The sequence below is a fragment of the Stylophora pistillata genome, chromosome 2 (genome assembly GCF_964205215.1).
Source record: "Stylophora pistillata chromosome 2, jaStyPist1.2, whole genome shotgun sequence".
NCBI lineage: Eukaryota > Metazoa > Cnidaria > Anthozoa > Scleractinia > Pocilloporidae > Stylophora > Stylophora pistillata.
Window position 1 is genome coordinate 25,547,086 of NC_142520.1, and position 17,229 is coordinate 25,564,314.

General features: G+C 38.6%; 2 protein-coding genes across 2 annotated transcripts in view; one reads left to right on the plus strand and one right to left on the minus strand.

Annotated features, from left to right (window-relative positions):
* Positions 1-17,229, minus strand: part of LOC111337854 (ATP-dependent RNA helicase DDX54) — a 28,002-nt gene that overhangs the window by 5,672 nt on the left and 5,101 nt on the right. The window contains exons 6-23 of the mRNA XM_088749932.1: positions 16,256-16,327; positions 15,581-15,630; positions 14,993-15,034; positions 14,322-14,417; positions 13,345-13,407; positions 12,047-12,105; positions 11,296-11,357; positions 9,796-9,832; positions 9,330-9,424; positions 8,355-8,412; positions 8,011-8,078; positions 7,490-7,574; positions 7,197-7,255; positions 3,258-3,422; positions 2,677-2,806; positions 2,296-2,369; positions 1,834-1,895; positions 1,381-1,507 (exon numbers count right to left, since the gene is read on the minus strand). Of these exons, the coding sequence (XP_088606058.1) occupies positions 1,381-1,507; positions 1,834-1,895; positions 2,296-2,369; positions 2,677-2,806; positions 3,258-3,422; positions 7,197-7,255; positions 7,490-7,574; positions 8,011-8,078; positions 8,355-8,412; positions 9,330-9,424; positions 9,796-9,832; positions 11,296-11,357; positions 12,047-12,105; positions 13,345-13,407; positions 14,322-14,417; positions 14,993-15,034; positions 15,581-15,630; positions 16,256-16,327 (1,404 nt within the window). The remainder of the gene's footprint in view (positions 1-1,380; positions 1,508-1,833; positions 1,896-2,295; positions 2,370-2,676; positions 2,807-3,257; positions 3,423-7,196; positions 7,256-7,489; positions 7,575-8,010; positions 8,079-8,354; positions 8,413-9,329; positions 9,425-9,795; positions 9,833-11,295; positions 11,358-12,046; positions 12,106-13,344; positions 13,408-14,321; positions 14,418-14,992; positions 15,035-15,580; positions 15,631-16,255; positions 16,328-17,229) is intronic.
* LOC111337862 (kelch-like protein 7) lies at positions 4,322-7,068 on the plus strand. The gene has a single exon (XM_022944231.2). The coding sequence runs from the start codon at positions 4,423-4,425 to the stop codon at positions 6,109-6,111; it is 1,689 nt and encodes a 562-aa protein (XP_022799966.2). The 5' UTR covers positions 4,322-4,422; the 3' UTR covers positions 6,112-7,068.

Genomic DNA, 17,229 nt, shown 5'->3' on the forward strand with positions numbered 1-17,229 from the left:
AGACCAGAATTGCGGAGCACAAAAAGGCAGTTGCTGGTTTTGACTTAAACTCCAAAGTCGCAAGCCATGTCCACCTTTCGACCATAACATGGACTTTACAAACGTCAGGGTCGTTGGTTTCGAATCTAAATACCACGAGAGACTTTTCCTTGAAGCCTGGCACTCTACTTTGGATCCGAATGCTGGGAACAATCACATCGTACTTCCAGAAGCCTATAAAGGCCTCGCGGGACCATCAAAACCCTGAAGAACTCTATACTTAATTTTTACTCTTTTTAATTATCTACTTTAGTGCATGAAGTAATACTTTTTATTAAAAAAAAAAAGAAAAAATTATTCTTAATTTTGCCCTTAATAATTAATTAATAATTAGGGGTCATCCACTAGATTAGCCTTTGCTATTTAGATGATCCTAACTAGCTACCTGCTCTATTGCTAAATTTTTTCTCCTTATTCCTTTACTGTACTGTGTTTAGTTGCTATGTAAATTTAACCTACATATCTTGTAAAACCGAGCTGAGTTAAATAAATCCTCCTCCTCCTCCTCCTCATCATCATCATCATCATCAAATACATAGTTACGCGCGCAAGCTTCGCGTCACGTTTTTAACTTCAAATAGGTATGATAACGATCTTCGTTTTTCGTATCACTGATGAAGGCTTAAGCATTAGCCGAAACGTCTGCTTCAGAAATAACAAGAGTCAGAGACAACCAATTTCCATAAAACTCAGGTTTTACAAATCTCTGCATGTAAAAGAATCGAGGTTGTTCGAAGACTCTTGTCTAACAAACTACACTAAACCTTAATTAGCATCCTTCGTTTGGTTACGTCACAAAGCTTCTTTTTGGCCGGGTAATATTTCAGCCGAAATTCAGAGACAATGTTGCAGAGTATTACACATCGGTAAATATGTACAGGTAATAACATGATTTCCGGTGGAATTTGGTATTAAGCGCACGAGCAAATTTCTCAAAGACATCAAAATTGCACGAACCCGAAGGGCGAGTGCAATTTGTAGTTTTTGAAAAATGTGCAAGCGCTTCTTTACACCAAATTGCATGAGAAATCATGTTGTTACATGTTACTAATTTACACTCAAAAAAAAGCATCTCAGAAAGTCGAGACAGACGAAATTTCGTTCAATTTGCACTTGTGTTACAACTTTGCACTCGTGTTACATAAAAAATGCACATTTTCAGCCAACCAGAAGCGCATAATTTTTTCATGCATATTACTGGAACACTATCACACCTTCGTTTCTCTGCTAATGTTAGTGTGGTACAGGCAAGAAAATTACATTGGGTTCCTTTCTTTTCCTTCTGATCAATATCTGCTTTCGACCCCTTCTTAGCCAAAGGATCTACCCGTTTTCACTCACTTGGATATCATCCGTAGTCAGACCACTCTCTTGCTCTCGTTCGGTACCAGTACCCCTCCCCTGGCCAGTGTTCAAATCATCTAGTTTCAGCCGCTGAGCTCTCTCAATTACGTCACTGTGACGTTTTCTGTAAGCAGTCAAACCAAAGGTACAAAAAAAAGGATTTTAAAATGCATGAGTGGTGTGAATCTCAGGTGGATTATCACTCTACCTTTAAACTGACATTTTCGCGTATTATATCAACAACAGTGTTATTCCATAGACCTCGGTTACTGGCGGTGTGTACCGCTGCCAACAAGCCCTCTTACCGCAGGCTCTCGTGTTTGGGTTTCGTCATACGGCACCTTACGACCAAATTCCCAAATTTCACAGGCAAATGTGTAGCAGCTAGAAAGGAGAATTACGAAACTGAACTTGGTGAAAAAAGGATTACTCGCTTCCAGAATCACTCACCGTTTTGACATCATGATGGACTGCGCCGTGGATTTTGATGTTGAACCAATCTCGAAAATAGTCTGTAGATGAGACAGAATGACACACAATACCGAAAATTGGGGTCATCCTCGGTGTAGTAACCTGCCGAGGTGTTCTTTGTTTCGTGAGGTACTGTTCTGCTGTATGCTATTGTTTACAATGGCATACAGCTATTTTGTTTTTATACAACAATTTTGTTGTCTTTGTTTGACGTCACTCGTGAGCTTCACAGGTTATTACACCGAGGATGAGCCGAAAATTGTTCCATTAATCCCAAGAATGAAAGCTTTCAATCATTTTGTTTCTTAGCTAGACTAAACATCTGCATTTGCCAGACAGCGGAAGCCTTAAAACTTTGGTCCCCAAGAGTGACTTGAATCTAACACTTTGCGCTGTCAAATAAACAATAATCTGACAGACAGACATAAAAAGTCTTTTCACCTGTTTAGGTCTGAAGTTCTTCACACCATCCAAAATGTCGACCTTTGTAGATGCCCCTTCACTGGAGGATAACTCTACAAAACGGAGGTTGCAAACAAACAGCAGTTGATGTCGTCGCTATTTTCTTCCACAAATATTTAATTACTGTAAGTCATCGAATGAGCGCCCACACTCTAATAAGCACCCTCCCCCCCCCCCCAGACAAGCCCCCACCCCCTCCAGGCCATAAAAATCAAACAATCGCCAACCTCGAAAATATGCCCCCCTCGGCCCTTAATATCTTAAAAAGCAGGAATAGAAAGATACCTTGTTTCTATTGCCGCTTTATCCATAACTAAATGAAAAAAAAAAAAAAAAAAAAAAAAAAAAAAGAAAACTCACTGAATATGGGATGAATCGAAAGAGAGCCAGTGTCGATCTTTTTTGCCCTCTTCACAGATTCTGATGAAGTATTTGGCCTGGATTTGATGTACTGTTTGTATCCATTAGCAGCCACTTGTCGAAGAGAAACCTGACCAAAACAAAGATTAAAACAATTCGCTTCCAAACTTAAAACAGCTCTGGATACTGCAGGGTGAGCGGCGATTAAATCGAATCCAGTAAAGAAGCGAGAGAAACAGTTTCAGACTTCGATGGCATTCAAACCCATACCCCCCTCATACTAGCTGAGAGCTTCTGCCAACCGAGCCACAGAGACACGTGTAGAGAGCGAGGCAAATTTTAGTGAGCTCGTCGCTTCCGCAGAGGAATTGATTGGGAGTCTGGTAATCAATAAGCAGTCCTATAATCAGCGCAATTTCTTTACGCGAAAACATTGCGTAAATAGTCAGCGCATTATAGCCAAGAAAAATCGCGCACATAAGCTATATCAAAGTCCTCATCCATCATCGATATTAACGAATTAACAAATATCAATTTTCGCCTATCAATCCGCTGGATTAGATGACATACGGGATACTAACCAAGTCATGTGATTGGTCATGCGCCGTTTTCATAAAATTCTCCTCGTCATCTACGAGCAGCTGAGGAACCGTGCCTATAAGCCCATCATCTTGAGCTTGCGAGTCCCTTCCTGCAAACTTTAGCGGTCGACCAAGGAAAAGATGAAGATCCACCATATGGGCTAGCTGTGGGACGAAATTAAAGATTAAGAGGTTTCTAACGCGACCCGTCCCAGACCACCCTTGTTTTTTTTTTTTTTTTACTCCACTTCCATCACACCGTTTATCATCGCCCATCGTTTTACTAACTGCACGCCGGGAGCAGGTTAAGTTTATTACCATGTTAAAAGAATGATACATTTATAAGTCGTCTCCACAACCCAATTCCCGCCTGGACACTGCAAGGAGACTGGGTTGAGGAGAAGAGCAGTGTTTTAATAATATCAGTCATATGTATATGTGCACGATCCTCGAAGTAAAGCACTATTTAAGCAATAGTGAAAATCAGACCTGAAAAAACTCAGGCCTGCACGGGATTCGAACCACTGACCTCTGCGATACTGGTGCAGCGCTCTACTAATTGAGCTAACAAGCCAACTGAGAACAGGCCATCAATATAATACGACATAAAGCCATAAGATGATAAATCAAAGACAACGAATGTATGAAATACATATATGTGAACTGCGGTTATGAAATGTATATCTGCACGATCCTCGCAGTAAAGCACTATTTAAGCAATAGAGAAAATCAGACCTGAAAAAATTCAGGCCTGTATGGGATTCGAACCACTGACCTCTGCGATACTAGTGCAGCGCTCTACCAAATGTTCACAGGGATATCTAACCGTAAAATACACTCTAGTCCCTGGCTCGCTTTATTTCGTTACCAAGCTGGATAATACCAGCCACCAAGAGAATTTCGTACTTCGTGTAGTGCGTTTCACATCAAAGACGAATAAATTTCACAAGCAAAATGGAAAGGTAAACCTCAAAGAAAAAAAAGGGAAAAAGAGGAGAAAAGATTTGTAATCAGGTGAATAATTAGGATCAGTGAATATTGAATACCGCTGGCTCTATTGACCGATTTACGCACTCAGAAACAATTACGTATACGTCGCTGTGTACCGTATATCATTCGCTGACTTCCTAAAATTTTAGAGAATATCGAAGGCACTGTCGTGACCATGGAGCCACGAACAGGTATGAACAGAAGGAAGCATCAACAGCAGCAAGACATGCTTCGAACTATGAATTCGTTTCGGAAATCACGAACATTTTGCGATGTATTTCTCGTCGTCGAAAATGGCACACTGCCGGCCCACAAGGTGGTTCTGGCTGCGAATAGTTCTTTCTTTAAAGCTTCGTTTACGTTCGAGTTGACCAAGGAAAAATCCACCAGTGAAGTAGAAGTGAACCTGCGGGGGTTTTATCTCGACGGCATGGAGGAACTTTTGAATTTTATTTACACAGGGGAGTGCGGAGTTTCGGAGAAAAATGCCGAAGAACTTTTGGCCATGGCCGACTATTTCGATATTCCCAGCCTAAAAGAAACTTGTGCGGAGTTCTTGATGATAAGCCTCAAGCCATCAAACTGTTTATGGATTCAGGTTTTTGCCAAAAGATACAACCATGAATTGTTATACGAAGCTGCCACTGAATACATTTGCAATAACCTTTCGTCCATTTGGAAAACAAATGAGTTCTTATGTTTCGATTTTATCGACGTGGAAGAGCTTATTTGTGGGGAAAGACTCGTAATCAAAACGCAGAGAGGCGAAGAAGAAGTGTTCGAAGGAATAAGGGCATGGGTAAAACACGATTCAGAAAACAGAGAGAATTTCTTTGAAGATCTTTTCCGACATGTTCGCTTGTCGGCCATGTCAATTCAATTCATCTCCGAGTTCATCGAGTGTGACGAACTTGTCACGCAAAGTCACGACAGTCAAAGTTTGGTCACAGCAGCGCTTCGTATCCCGGATGAAGCGCGTGACGAGCCTCGCGGTGTCACTGAGAGCATTGTACTTCTCAGCAAAAACGGCTGTTGTTCTTGTTTTACTCCAGCCACAGGAATGTGGTATGACTTGGCCCGACTGCCAAGCTTCAACGAACCTAGAGCAATAACAATTTGCGAAGGCCTTCTGTTCGCCATTGGCTGGCAGGATGATCGCCTGACGATCGAAAATTTCGATCCACAGATAAACACGTGGTCTGAAGTGCTATCGACTTTGACAAACCTTCCAACGGCAGCTGTGAGTGTGGACGACAGCATATTTCTTCTCAAGGAAAATGGCCTGACTCGTTTTAAGCCAGTAGACCATTCGTGGGAAGATATGGCCCCAATGGACTCCTCGCGACGGGGCTTGTGTGCGGTTTCCCTGAACGGCCTTGTTTACGCGATTGGGGGCCACGATGGACTTAGGCAGCTAGGGCTTAATATCGTGGAGCGGTATGACCCTCAAAGAGACCAATGGGAGTATGTTTCCCCGATGGACGAGAGACGCGCCTTTGCAAGTGCGACTGTAACGAGCAACAAAATATTTGTGGTAGGAGGTACTGGGGACCACTTTCTACCGCTACAAAATTGTGAGTTGTATGATCCTATAACGAACATGTGGAGTCTTCTCTCTGCAGAGTTGTGTGTTCCACGCTCACACGCCGCTCTCGGAAAAGCAAAGAGAAAGATCTTCGTGTTCGGAGGAACTTACAGTAACGGTATCGTGGAGTACTTTGACAGAGAAAATGAGGCATGGACGGAAATCGGAAAGATGCCGTCCACGTTGTCCTACAATCACGCATGCGTCACGTGGTTACCGAAGGCCATGCTTAAATCACTAAGAGGCAGTAAGCTACTTTGTGATCAACAGAAGGGGTAGATACTGGACAGTTTAAAAGCGGCCGAAGTAAGGACACAAATCGTTAAGCTCTAATAATGACCAGCATCTAATTTCTCGGCAACAGTAATACGAATTTTCCTTGTCAGTACCTAGGAAAATGTATAGAGTAGGGTAGGAAGAATATGGATATTAATGATTGGGTGTAAAAGTTCAATATGCTAAAGTAATCTTGTGAATTTAGGTCGCTATCCAAGTAAGGTTGTTTAAGAATGGTATTGCATTAGCCAAGCGGTTGTCATTTGTTTTCATAACCGGAAAGGGTCATTTATCGTTCTCTCTGTCTTAAACACGTTTGTAAATAAGGCTAATTTTTCAAGAAATTATGTACAGAAAGTATTTGTAAAGATAGTGCGTCGCTTTCAGTATTCAAAGATTTTCGCAGGCTGTTTAAGTCATATGTTTGTATCTTAATCGCTCATTCTTCAATACAGCGTTTATGATTGGATTTGTACCCAGGTGCAAAGCTCGTTTCTTTTCCAGAAGTTGTTTGATCGTGTCACGCAGCCTGCTCTTTCTGGGAAGGTAATGCGTTGCGTGACCAGACCAAACGACGACTGCGAAGAGGACTCGAGAGACTGCCGCCAGTTCGAGGAAAGGTTTTGTGGTCATTTCTTCGCACTATATTCTATATTTGTCGCCGTAGGAAAATTCCTAACTACTAATACTGATTTTTAAATTAATACTAAGAGTCCCCCAAACTTTTAGTGTATTGGAACAATAATTTGCCCGGTAACTTGACACTTGTCGCGTGAAACAGGGACAAGCACCCCTTGGAAACAGCTCGCTGTCTATTAGGGGTTTTTAAACGCCCCTTAGCCCCACTACTAATTAATAAGGTAGTAATTCTCTCTAGTAGGCAATGTTATTTCCTTGTAAGTTCGATAAGAGAATTTTATTACCTAAAAATTAAAAGAAAGCTACCAGTTTCCTTTAAAATCATCAACAACACACTTTCTCCGATTTGCGTGCACGTGGACTTGTCTGCATCTTACGCCTGGACACATACATTGCAACAACAAACATCAATCAAACCGCAACTCAAATACTTGGAACGATTTGCCTACCTCATCACCGCTCACAAGGGAGTAAGCTGTCCCACTTCTGCCAGCTCTGGCAACTCGGCCTAATAACGTGCAAGGTTCGGAAATAAGACTCTTTAAATGTGAATATTAGTGCCTGTCTCCTGCACTCTGATAAGATATTCTCAGCTTTGGCGGCAGTAATTTTCTAAAGAATCTGGTGCGGCACCACACAGTGTGGCATAACTCAGGTTTCTAGCTCCTCAGTCTCCTCGCTGAAAATTTATTAATACTTTTAAGGATAAATTCCTTGGTCACAGAAATCTTTCTTCACCTACCTACTCGATGGATAAAAAGCTTCGGTTTGGCTGGGAAGTTATAGTTTATCACGTTGTCTAACATGGGGATGTCAATTCCACGAGCCTATTGGTGAAAAAGATAACGGTATAAAAATAAATAAATAATTAAAATGACACTATGCAACAATTCTGCATACGGATGAATTACTGAGAGATTCAGGAACAATAGAAAATACACGTGAGAAGTACAATGTACATGCAAATTCACGAGCTTTCAGAGTCGTTTCAAGCGCAACGGCGCAGTTTCTGCAGCTTCAGGGTCTCTAATTAATCAAACTCAACTTTCAAAAGTCAAAGAAATGACTCAGTATCATGATTACCCTGCAAATCAGGTATCATTTTTGTCTAATCAGGCGAACAAAGGCTGTCGCGTCTCGCGTCCCGCGCTTATCTCTCTCAAAAAAAAAAATTGACACGGCAGGATGTTTAGTGATGTCACTTTTTTGCCCTTTAGATAACAAAGATAATATGCGGGACTTTTTTACTCAATCTTTACTTACAGCCACATCGGTAACAACCATCACGTTTGTCTTCTTGTGTTGAAACTTTCCAATGTTGATCTTCCTTGCTACAAATGTAACACAATCATTAATCTTGTTATCTCTATGTACGAGTCATTTTAAAGAACTGCGCTACGGTTTAGACATCTTAGACCAAGTAAAAACATTTCTTCAGTTTAAGGTTTATAACCAGCCTCGTATCTAAGGAGCATTTACTGAGGGGAAGGGAGGCTTGGGGCTGATGGGGGGAGGGGGGGGGGTGTACGACGAACAGTTCCAAAAATAGAAATACACTGTTCCAATGTCCTTCAAAAGAGCTAGTTATGTCTTCAAAGTCCACCTACCTGTCTGATCCAGTGTGCTGTACACAAAGGAGCACTCTATTCCTGCAATATCTAACAGCTGTGATACAGAGGGAAAATTTACATTAGGTATATTAGTTCACAGGAGGACTACGGGACTTAATGAGTAACAAAAGAGGGTCACACTGTCTGCGATGTAACTAGCACAAAGTTCAGCAAGTTTACATAAATAATAATAATAATAATAATAATAATAATTTTATTTATATAGCGCTAAAATCCAATAATTGTCCAAAGCGCTACCTAATTACCAAATAAAATATAAAAAATATATAATATAAAATATCTACAATATACAATATAATTCTAATATAGCCTAAGTTATCTACTATATAAATCAAAAACATCTCAAAACAAAACGAATCTCATAACCTATATGCTAACTTAAATAAAAAAGTTTTAAGGGATTGCTTAAAAGTTGCCACTGAAGCACATTTCCTAATCTCTAGAGGTAAATCGTTCCACAATTTAGGTCCTGCAATAGAGAAAGCTCTGTCTCCATATGTTTTCAATCTGCTTCTTGGAAAAGCTTGGAAAGCTTGCAATGAAACAGACTTGGTAGATGAGGCATTGAATGAGACAAGACAAACCTTGATAATACCATAGAGGGGAACACTCTATTGTTTAAGAGGGGAGGGGAGGGGAGGGGAGGGAGGAGAAATTAGAACGCGAGGGGAGAACGTATGTCCAGGGTATTGATCAACCGTTTTGCCGCTCATCGCAGCTTCTTTACGGAGAGATTTTATAATTGTAATTGTGTGTTCATGTTTTTTTCTCATAGGTAATAATATAGGAAGTATTTATTTGTTGCCTTTTGTCTGTCGCTCGAGTCAAAAAGGAAAATCGTTAACGGGCGACGATGGCTCGCAGTTTTTTGGTTTATTTTTTTGATTCGCTCAACGGACTCGTAGGCAGCTGGGAAAGCGGGATTGTTTGTGCTGTATTAAAAAGCGTTACCTCTTTCAAGTATTCTACATGATGCTTTGTGGCCGTAAATACAAGGGTCTGTTCATTTGGTTTGACCACATTTTGAAGAACGTGCAATAGCACAGCTGAAACAAAAAAAACATTTAACTATTACTAATATCAATTGGTATAATTTATCATCGTTACGTCAAAATTCCTGCAATCTGACGACCAACCACACTCCGTCCATGACTGGTGGGGAAGTATAACAAACTAATTTGGTTTTTAATGCAAATCAGCCACCTCAAAGAGTTCATAAGCTGACGTATCGAGCGTTAGCATTTAGTCATTTGTTCTGACAAAGGGCAAACGCTCGAAACGTCAGCTTAAAAGCACTTCACAGTGGCCAATTTTCTTTATAACTTCAGTTGATAAAACCAAATTATCTAACTTTAAAAAAAGATTGCTAGCTAATAGACAATTGATTCAATAAGGTGAGTCTGAGCTTGATTCTTACCTGGTTTGTCAACTGATTTCACCGAAAAGAAAGCCAGCTTTAAAAGCAATGAGAAGAAAGATACTTCAGTAATAAAGGTTTAAGTAAAAAAGATCTTAAGACGTTATCATACCTAAGCGTCAACATTTGGGAGAATATAAACTGCGTAAAATCCGAGCGAGTCGGTAAAACAGAATCCTTTGACCCTTAAAGAGTGACTAGCATCTAATTTCTCCTTACAATACCACCCCTGAATTAAAAATTAACCATTTAACTCCCTAACATCAGTATGCATATTCTCCATAATGTTCTCATTCATTTCCAAAGATGCTGACAAAAAGAATTTGGCTTGTTCGCTCAATTGGTAGAGCGCTGCACTAGTATCGCAGAGGTCAGTGGTTCAAATCCCGTACAGGCCTGAATTTTTTCAGGTCTGATTTTCACTATTGCTTAAATAGAGCTCTTTACTGCGAGGATCGTGCACAAAATTAATACGTTTCTATAACCGCAGTTCAGAAATATGAATTCCATATATTCGTTGTGTTTGATTTATCACCTTACGGGTTTATGTCGGACTAATTTGATGGCCTGCTCCCAGCCCAGTTAGCTTGTTAGCTCAAATGGTAGAGCGCTGCACTAGTATCGCAGAGGTCAGTGGTTCAAATCCTGTACAGGCCTGAATTTTTTCAGATCTGATTTTCACTATTGCTTAAATAGTGCTCTTTACTGCGAGGATCGTGCACAAATACGTTTCTATAACCGCAGTTCAGATATATGAATTTCACATATTCGTTGTGTTTGATTTGTCATCTTACGGGTTTATGTCGGACTAATTTGATGACCTGCACCCAGTTGGTAGAGTGCTGTACTAGTATCGCTGAGGTCAGTGGTTCGAATCCCGTGAAGGCCTGAGTTTTTTCAGGTCTGATTTTCACTATTGCTTAAATAGTGCTCTTTACTGCGAGGATCGTGCACAAATACATAAAGAGAATTTGCTTATCAATCAAGAGTTTCTGTAGTTGTTGATCATTTCCTTTATTCTCCTGACCTTAATGTTTTATTCAGGGGTGATATTGTAAGGAGAAATTAGATGCTAGCCACTGCTTAGGAGTTAAAAGGTTAAAGTCTCTTGAATAAAGGAAATGATCATCAACTAAAGAAGCTCTTGATTGTTAAACAAATTCTCCTTGTCAGCACCTTAGGAAGTGTATAGAGAACAGTTTGGAGAATATGCAAACTGATGTTAGGGTGTAAAGGCCGAATGTGCCCTACAGTATCATGCTCTTTCAATTAGTTGGAAAAGCCCAAAAGAGAAGAATAAAAATGCTCATATAGATGACACCTAATCCTCAGGTGAAGGTAAATCTAACTTGTATTCACTATTGCACCAACACATTCTGTAAATTCAAATTCAATTCTGTCAAATACTTTATTTCAGTTTCTTGCTGCCTATCAACTGCAAACTGATTGGATTAATCTGTTGATAAAGTATCAATAAGATGACCACGAGTTGAATAATACCTTAAGCTGTTCACTGAGTTTGGAGTCAACATCCAGTCTTATGAGCACCGGATCAGTCAAGCCTGGCCAAGGAGAGTAAATAAGATGTACATATTGAATGAGGATGGAGAGCCAAATAGGAAAAACTCAGACTTGAGGAAATAAGTTACAGACCAAACATAGCAAGATCCAAAGATTTTGCCCATTACCCAACAAACAGCAAGTAAGGACCATCTCAGGCAACAAATAATTGAATGTCACAAATAAATTCCATACTGCTGTGCACCTAACCTCTCACATGCAGATGCCATCAAAATGTGGTAAGAACAAAAAATTGGAGCACACACGGCACAGCCAAGTGTGTCACTGAGCAGATGTTCTTGACACATTTTGACATCTTCTATGATCTATTACAGTAACTGTACTAACCCAAAACAACATGGAATCTATGATTCATTTCATAAAAAAACAAAATGTTGTTAATGGTGATGTCATTTATGCACCTGTCCTCCAATATGCATACATGTATCAATCAGCTCGTCACACCCATATCACCCTTATTGACAATGGCTCTTGACCAATGACCATGTGATAATTTCTACAGTTATTGTGAAATAAGCTGTTGATTTAGTAAAGAGACACCAAGTGATACAGTGGTGCATCATTCTTCTTGAACTCTCCTTCAGCCAGACTGCTCAAGCATTCTGTTGGTAACCAGGGTCAAACATGTGCATCCAATGAAGTTCACTATGAAGACTGAAGCCATTATTACCTGCTTTGGTGAAATCCACCAATAGCTTTGGAAGAGTTGCAGAAAACAGAAGAGTTTGCCTAAAAGAAAAATAGGATAGTGTTCACTTAAATTAATGCCAAAAAATTACAATAATATTCATTAATATCCAATTGTGCTTCCTAGAGTACAAATAACACACGAGACAAGTACTAAAATCACGCGATATTTGTACTCCAGAAATATTTGCAAAATTCACCCGTACTGAGATAAACAATTTGGCGTGTTGGATAATAAATCTCTTATTAGATGTTTTGTTGTGTAGTATCACTGAGAATTTTTACTCATTGTTTGTATTTTTACTTGCCCTACGGGCTTGTCAAAATATGGCACAACTTGTAAAAGTACTCAGCAATACTTCACAACAAAACGTCTAATAAGATAGGTATATTTAGGGAGGGGGGGGGCAAGTTTTTAAAGTGACCATGGTGCTGCATTGGTGGGGGATTAAACCAGATAATTTGAATATATCAACAAAGTTGAAATGGTAAATTGGCCACCGTTACGATGATAAAAGCTCATGTTTCAAGCGTTAGCCCTTCATCGGAGCAAAAGATGAAGGGCTAACGCTTGAAACGTTGACTTCGCTCCGACAAAGGGCTAACGCTCAAAACGTCAGCTTTTATAATCGTAACGGTGGCCAATTTACCATTTCAACTTTGTTGATATATTCAAATTATTTCGTTACCCCCACCGACGCAGCCCCAAACAGTTTCTTTAGAAACTATCCACCTTTATTCAATTATACCAGATAATTTGGTTTTATCAACTGAGTTGATTATGAAAATTTGCCACCATTAAGGGTTTCAAAAGGTGACTGATAATCATTAGCCCACTCATCATTTGCTCTTATGAAGGGCGAACACTTAAAGCACAGCTTTAGAAACTCTTTATGGTGGCCAATTTCAATTTTTTATTTTTATTTTTGTTTTGTTTTGTTTTTTTTTTCCCCCTAATCTTTTAGCTTTGTATAATAGAATATCCATTCATTCTGATCTTTTCTCATTATCACCATAACATTATAGTCTCTACCATCATCATCAACATCACCAATCTTTGTTGCAAAGGAGGCACAGGATTTTGTTGTAAGAGTTGTTCAATCTCATCTAAGTAGAGATGCTGTTTTCACTACATGTTCTGATGTGTCACATTGAAAGAAATTTGAGATTCTATCAGAATCTGATTAGCTAATTACTGTGAACCACACCTTAATGTAGTTTCTGTTTGATAAAGAATAACATGCTTATCTATATACAAAGGATTTCAATGCTTTTGAGTACCTGGAGTCTGGAAGACGGTTAAGGATTTCATGAAGTTGCTGAGCAAATCCCATCTCAAAGAGCCTATAAGAATATAATAACTTAATATTTATATTGCGCAAATTAACATGTGGATATGATCAACTGCGCATCACAACACTTTTCGAGGGACTTTGGCTGGACTGCATCAGCAGTTTACAAACAATCGAAGGAAACTTATTTGAAGATGCCCCCTCCCCCAATTCCCAGCAAACAGGCCAGACCACATCACAGTAATCTCGTGAGTGGGTTCTTTAACGTCCCTTGCCTAACCAAATTAACTAATTAGTAGATGCAGGAGACGGGACCTACAGTTTATTCATCCTTATCCAAGAAGACTAAAATGTCTATCCATTTCTTGATATTATAGAAAGGTAGTGCATTCTCCTCAGTTATTTTAAGACCTTGAGTGTTGGTCCGGCCAGGACTTGAACCATCGCCCTCGACCTCCCACACAACAGTCCGGCACTCTAACCACTTGAGCTAACCGGGAGGTTAGCTCAAATATTCAAAGTGTGAGTTAAGGTTTAAAAACGTTGCCATTGGTTGCTACTCAATTTCTCAAGTGTACTCTCAGTAATTCTGTAACTTGTTAATGTTCTTTTAGCAAATGGGCTTGAAATAGACTAAATGTTGATGAGACACTCTACTGACACCACTTTCAATTGGTGGCTATTTCATCCAACTCATCCAAAAAGCCTCCTAAAGGAAAGGATATAGAGCAGTATGGAGGACTTGCATACTAACTATAGGGGTTAAACATGACTGTTTACAGTTAGAGAGTAACTGCAGAATACCCTGCCACTCATTTACATGTCATTGAATAAGAATAGCCTCTATTGTGAAGAACGAAGATAACACAATAGAGGCTATCCTTATTCAATGACATGTAAATGAGTGGCAGGGTATTCTGCAGTTTAGCCACAGTTACTGTACAATCAATTGGACTAACTGCATACCTGTCAGCCTCATCAAACACAACGTATTCCACAGATGTTAGTTTCAGGTCCATTTCCATCACAACATGAAGAAACCGTCCTGGAGTAGCTACAATACTGTTACATGAAAAACAAATGAAAGGGAAAAGCAGTAAAACTCCACTTGACAAAAAAAGAAAAAGGTTAAAGCTGTTCTTAGTTACAGTGCTGTTTTATTGTTAAAGTTTATGATTAATTAAGATCGATGAATGATATATGTTTTTTTTTTTTTACTGTATACATTGTATACTTAGGGATCATGGACCATGAGAAAAGCTTTTAAGTGCATCAATTGAAAGTAAAATTAATACAAGATATTTTTTTGGAAAAAATGATTGTGCATGGACAATTTTTACAAATACTTTCTCTCTTTTCTCTTTGTAAAATTAGTTTATGCATGTAAAACACTGACAGTTCCCTCTATCTTAACCAAAAGAAACTTTCTAAAGATCCATTGGCAATTTTATTATTTGGAATAAGAATATATTTAATAATTCAACATTTTTTTATTATAATATTATTACTACTGGCAGCAAATCCATTAGATATTAACATAATTTTCTTTAATTTACAATGCAATACAGTGCCACATATTTATATAAAATACGTTCACTCTTTAATTAAAAACAGAAACATACAGAACAAATACTTACATATCTGGATTTCCATGCAATGCTGCAAACTGACCTTCCAAACTGAAAGAAAAATAAAAACTCAACAAAAAACATGCTTGAGTGATAACGTTATCTTGAACAATGTCCTGGGGCAGTTCATAAAATTACATACTGGGGTAAGACCCTCTGAAATAACAACTAATCTATGCAAACATATATCTTAGTTATTAAAATATCACTAAATTGTGATAGAAAGGGCTATGGTGTATCATTACAATCATGAACATTAATCCAGCCAATAAATCACACTGCTTTTAATGAAGTTTTTTAACATCGTTAGTGAAGCAGTAGAAATTTTTTTTTCTGTGCTCTATAATGTGGTGAAGCCACACAGAAAGTTGGAAGAACACAAGAAAACTTATAAATCACAAGCCAAAGGCAAACGATTTGAAAGCTTTCCAAGTGTTCTCCCAACACCCCAAGTGGCATCATGTTATAGACTGTGGAAAAAAATGTGTTCCATTGTTTTTATGACCTAACTATTTGGATGCACGCAGGCTCTAGAACTTGATAAAGCATTGGCACTATGTTCATTACGTTAGAAAGAGAGATGGTTAAAATACCCACCTGTCTCCACCAAGCACAACAGCAGCCTTTAAGCCAGTAAACCTTCCCAGCTGACAAAAATAACAGTTTGGGAGAATTTTTCCAATAAAATTCAACCAAAAGAGTATTAAATAACTGTTAAAATACAGTTTAGTAAAGTTGCAAACTCTCTTGCCTTGGGTGCAATTTTTATATGTTAAGAGAGAATTTCAAACCTCATGTCTGCTCATGGGAACAATTAATTTCTCATACCCAACAGAAAAAAATTTCAGCTATGACAACATCAACCCTTTAACTTCCAGAAGTGATTAACAAGTAATTTCTCCCCATAATATCCATACACGATCCAGCAAACAGGAAATGAGAATACTCAAAGTTATCAGGTAGAAGTTGTTATCTTGATCTAACACCAAATTCTCATAACTACATGTAATTTACACTCTGAAACATGATTGTAGCAGCCTGAGGGGAGAATTAATAATTGGACCTTGAAAGTTAAAGGGTTATAACAAAAAACTTTAATTTCTTTTTAAAAAAATAATATATTTAGTTGTGGAAGGGAGTCTGGGAGCTCTAGATCTTGAGAAAAATGATTGGCATCTTTTCAATCCAGGAATAAGCTCTGAGTGAATGGGCCTCTTGGCTTGAGAAGAGGTTTATAGCCACATAAAACCTGTTCATTTCTTTTACTCATACCTCTTTGGTGAATTTCAGGGTTTGGAGAGCTAACTCACGGGTTGGTGATAGGATCAGTCCTCTAGCGCCAACCTAACAGAGAAATTCATAAAAATGACTGCAATTATAATATATTTTTAGTTGAGAAACCATACTTGTGGAAAACAATGTAGACCTGTGATGATTTAATCTGATCTAAGGATTGTTGTCAGTTGCAGTGACTAAAGTTTTGACAAGCAAACTGAACAGAACCTAAAATAACCATTGGATGGAAACTAATCAATGTCATGTGAGTCTTACAGCTGATACCATCGCAGCAAAACTGGCTGGACTTATAATACTGCTGAGGTTCACTTTTATTATTATTTCAAACATGCTGCAAAAACAAAGACAATCGAAGGCATCTTGAACTTAATGCGTCCAGAGTGAAACCGTCAAGGTCACTTTTAAAAGTTGGATGAATTCAATGATATTAGAACATTTTTTTTACATCATATGCTGAATTATACAATGCATTTTGATTGGTTCATATGCTGAATTATACAATGCAATTTGATTGGTTCATATGCTGAATTATACAATGCATTTTGATTGGTTCATATGCTGAATTATACAATGCATTTTGATTGGTTCATATGCTAAATTATACAATGCATTATGATTGGTTCTTATTTAGACAATTTATTGGAGGACAGACATGTAGATGATGCCCAAGAAACCATTTAATTCCCAGAAATGATTAACATGCAAATTCTCCCTATGATACAGTGCTCGAAATTAGCGGTTGTCCGGGCAACCAATTTTTAGTAAAATTAAGAGGCTGGTTGTCAGGGGAAAAAACAACGGACAACCAAAAATAGAAAATAAATTAACCATAAACAGCACCTGACCTAAGTGATGGTTTTGTTTTGTCAATGTCCGGTAGTGTGAAGCTAATAATAATTTGCCTCAGCCAAGCATTTTCCTGTGTTTTGGATATCTGTAAATTTTGTAAA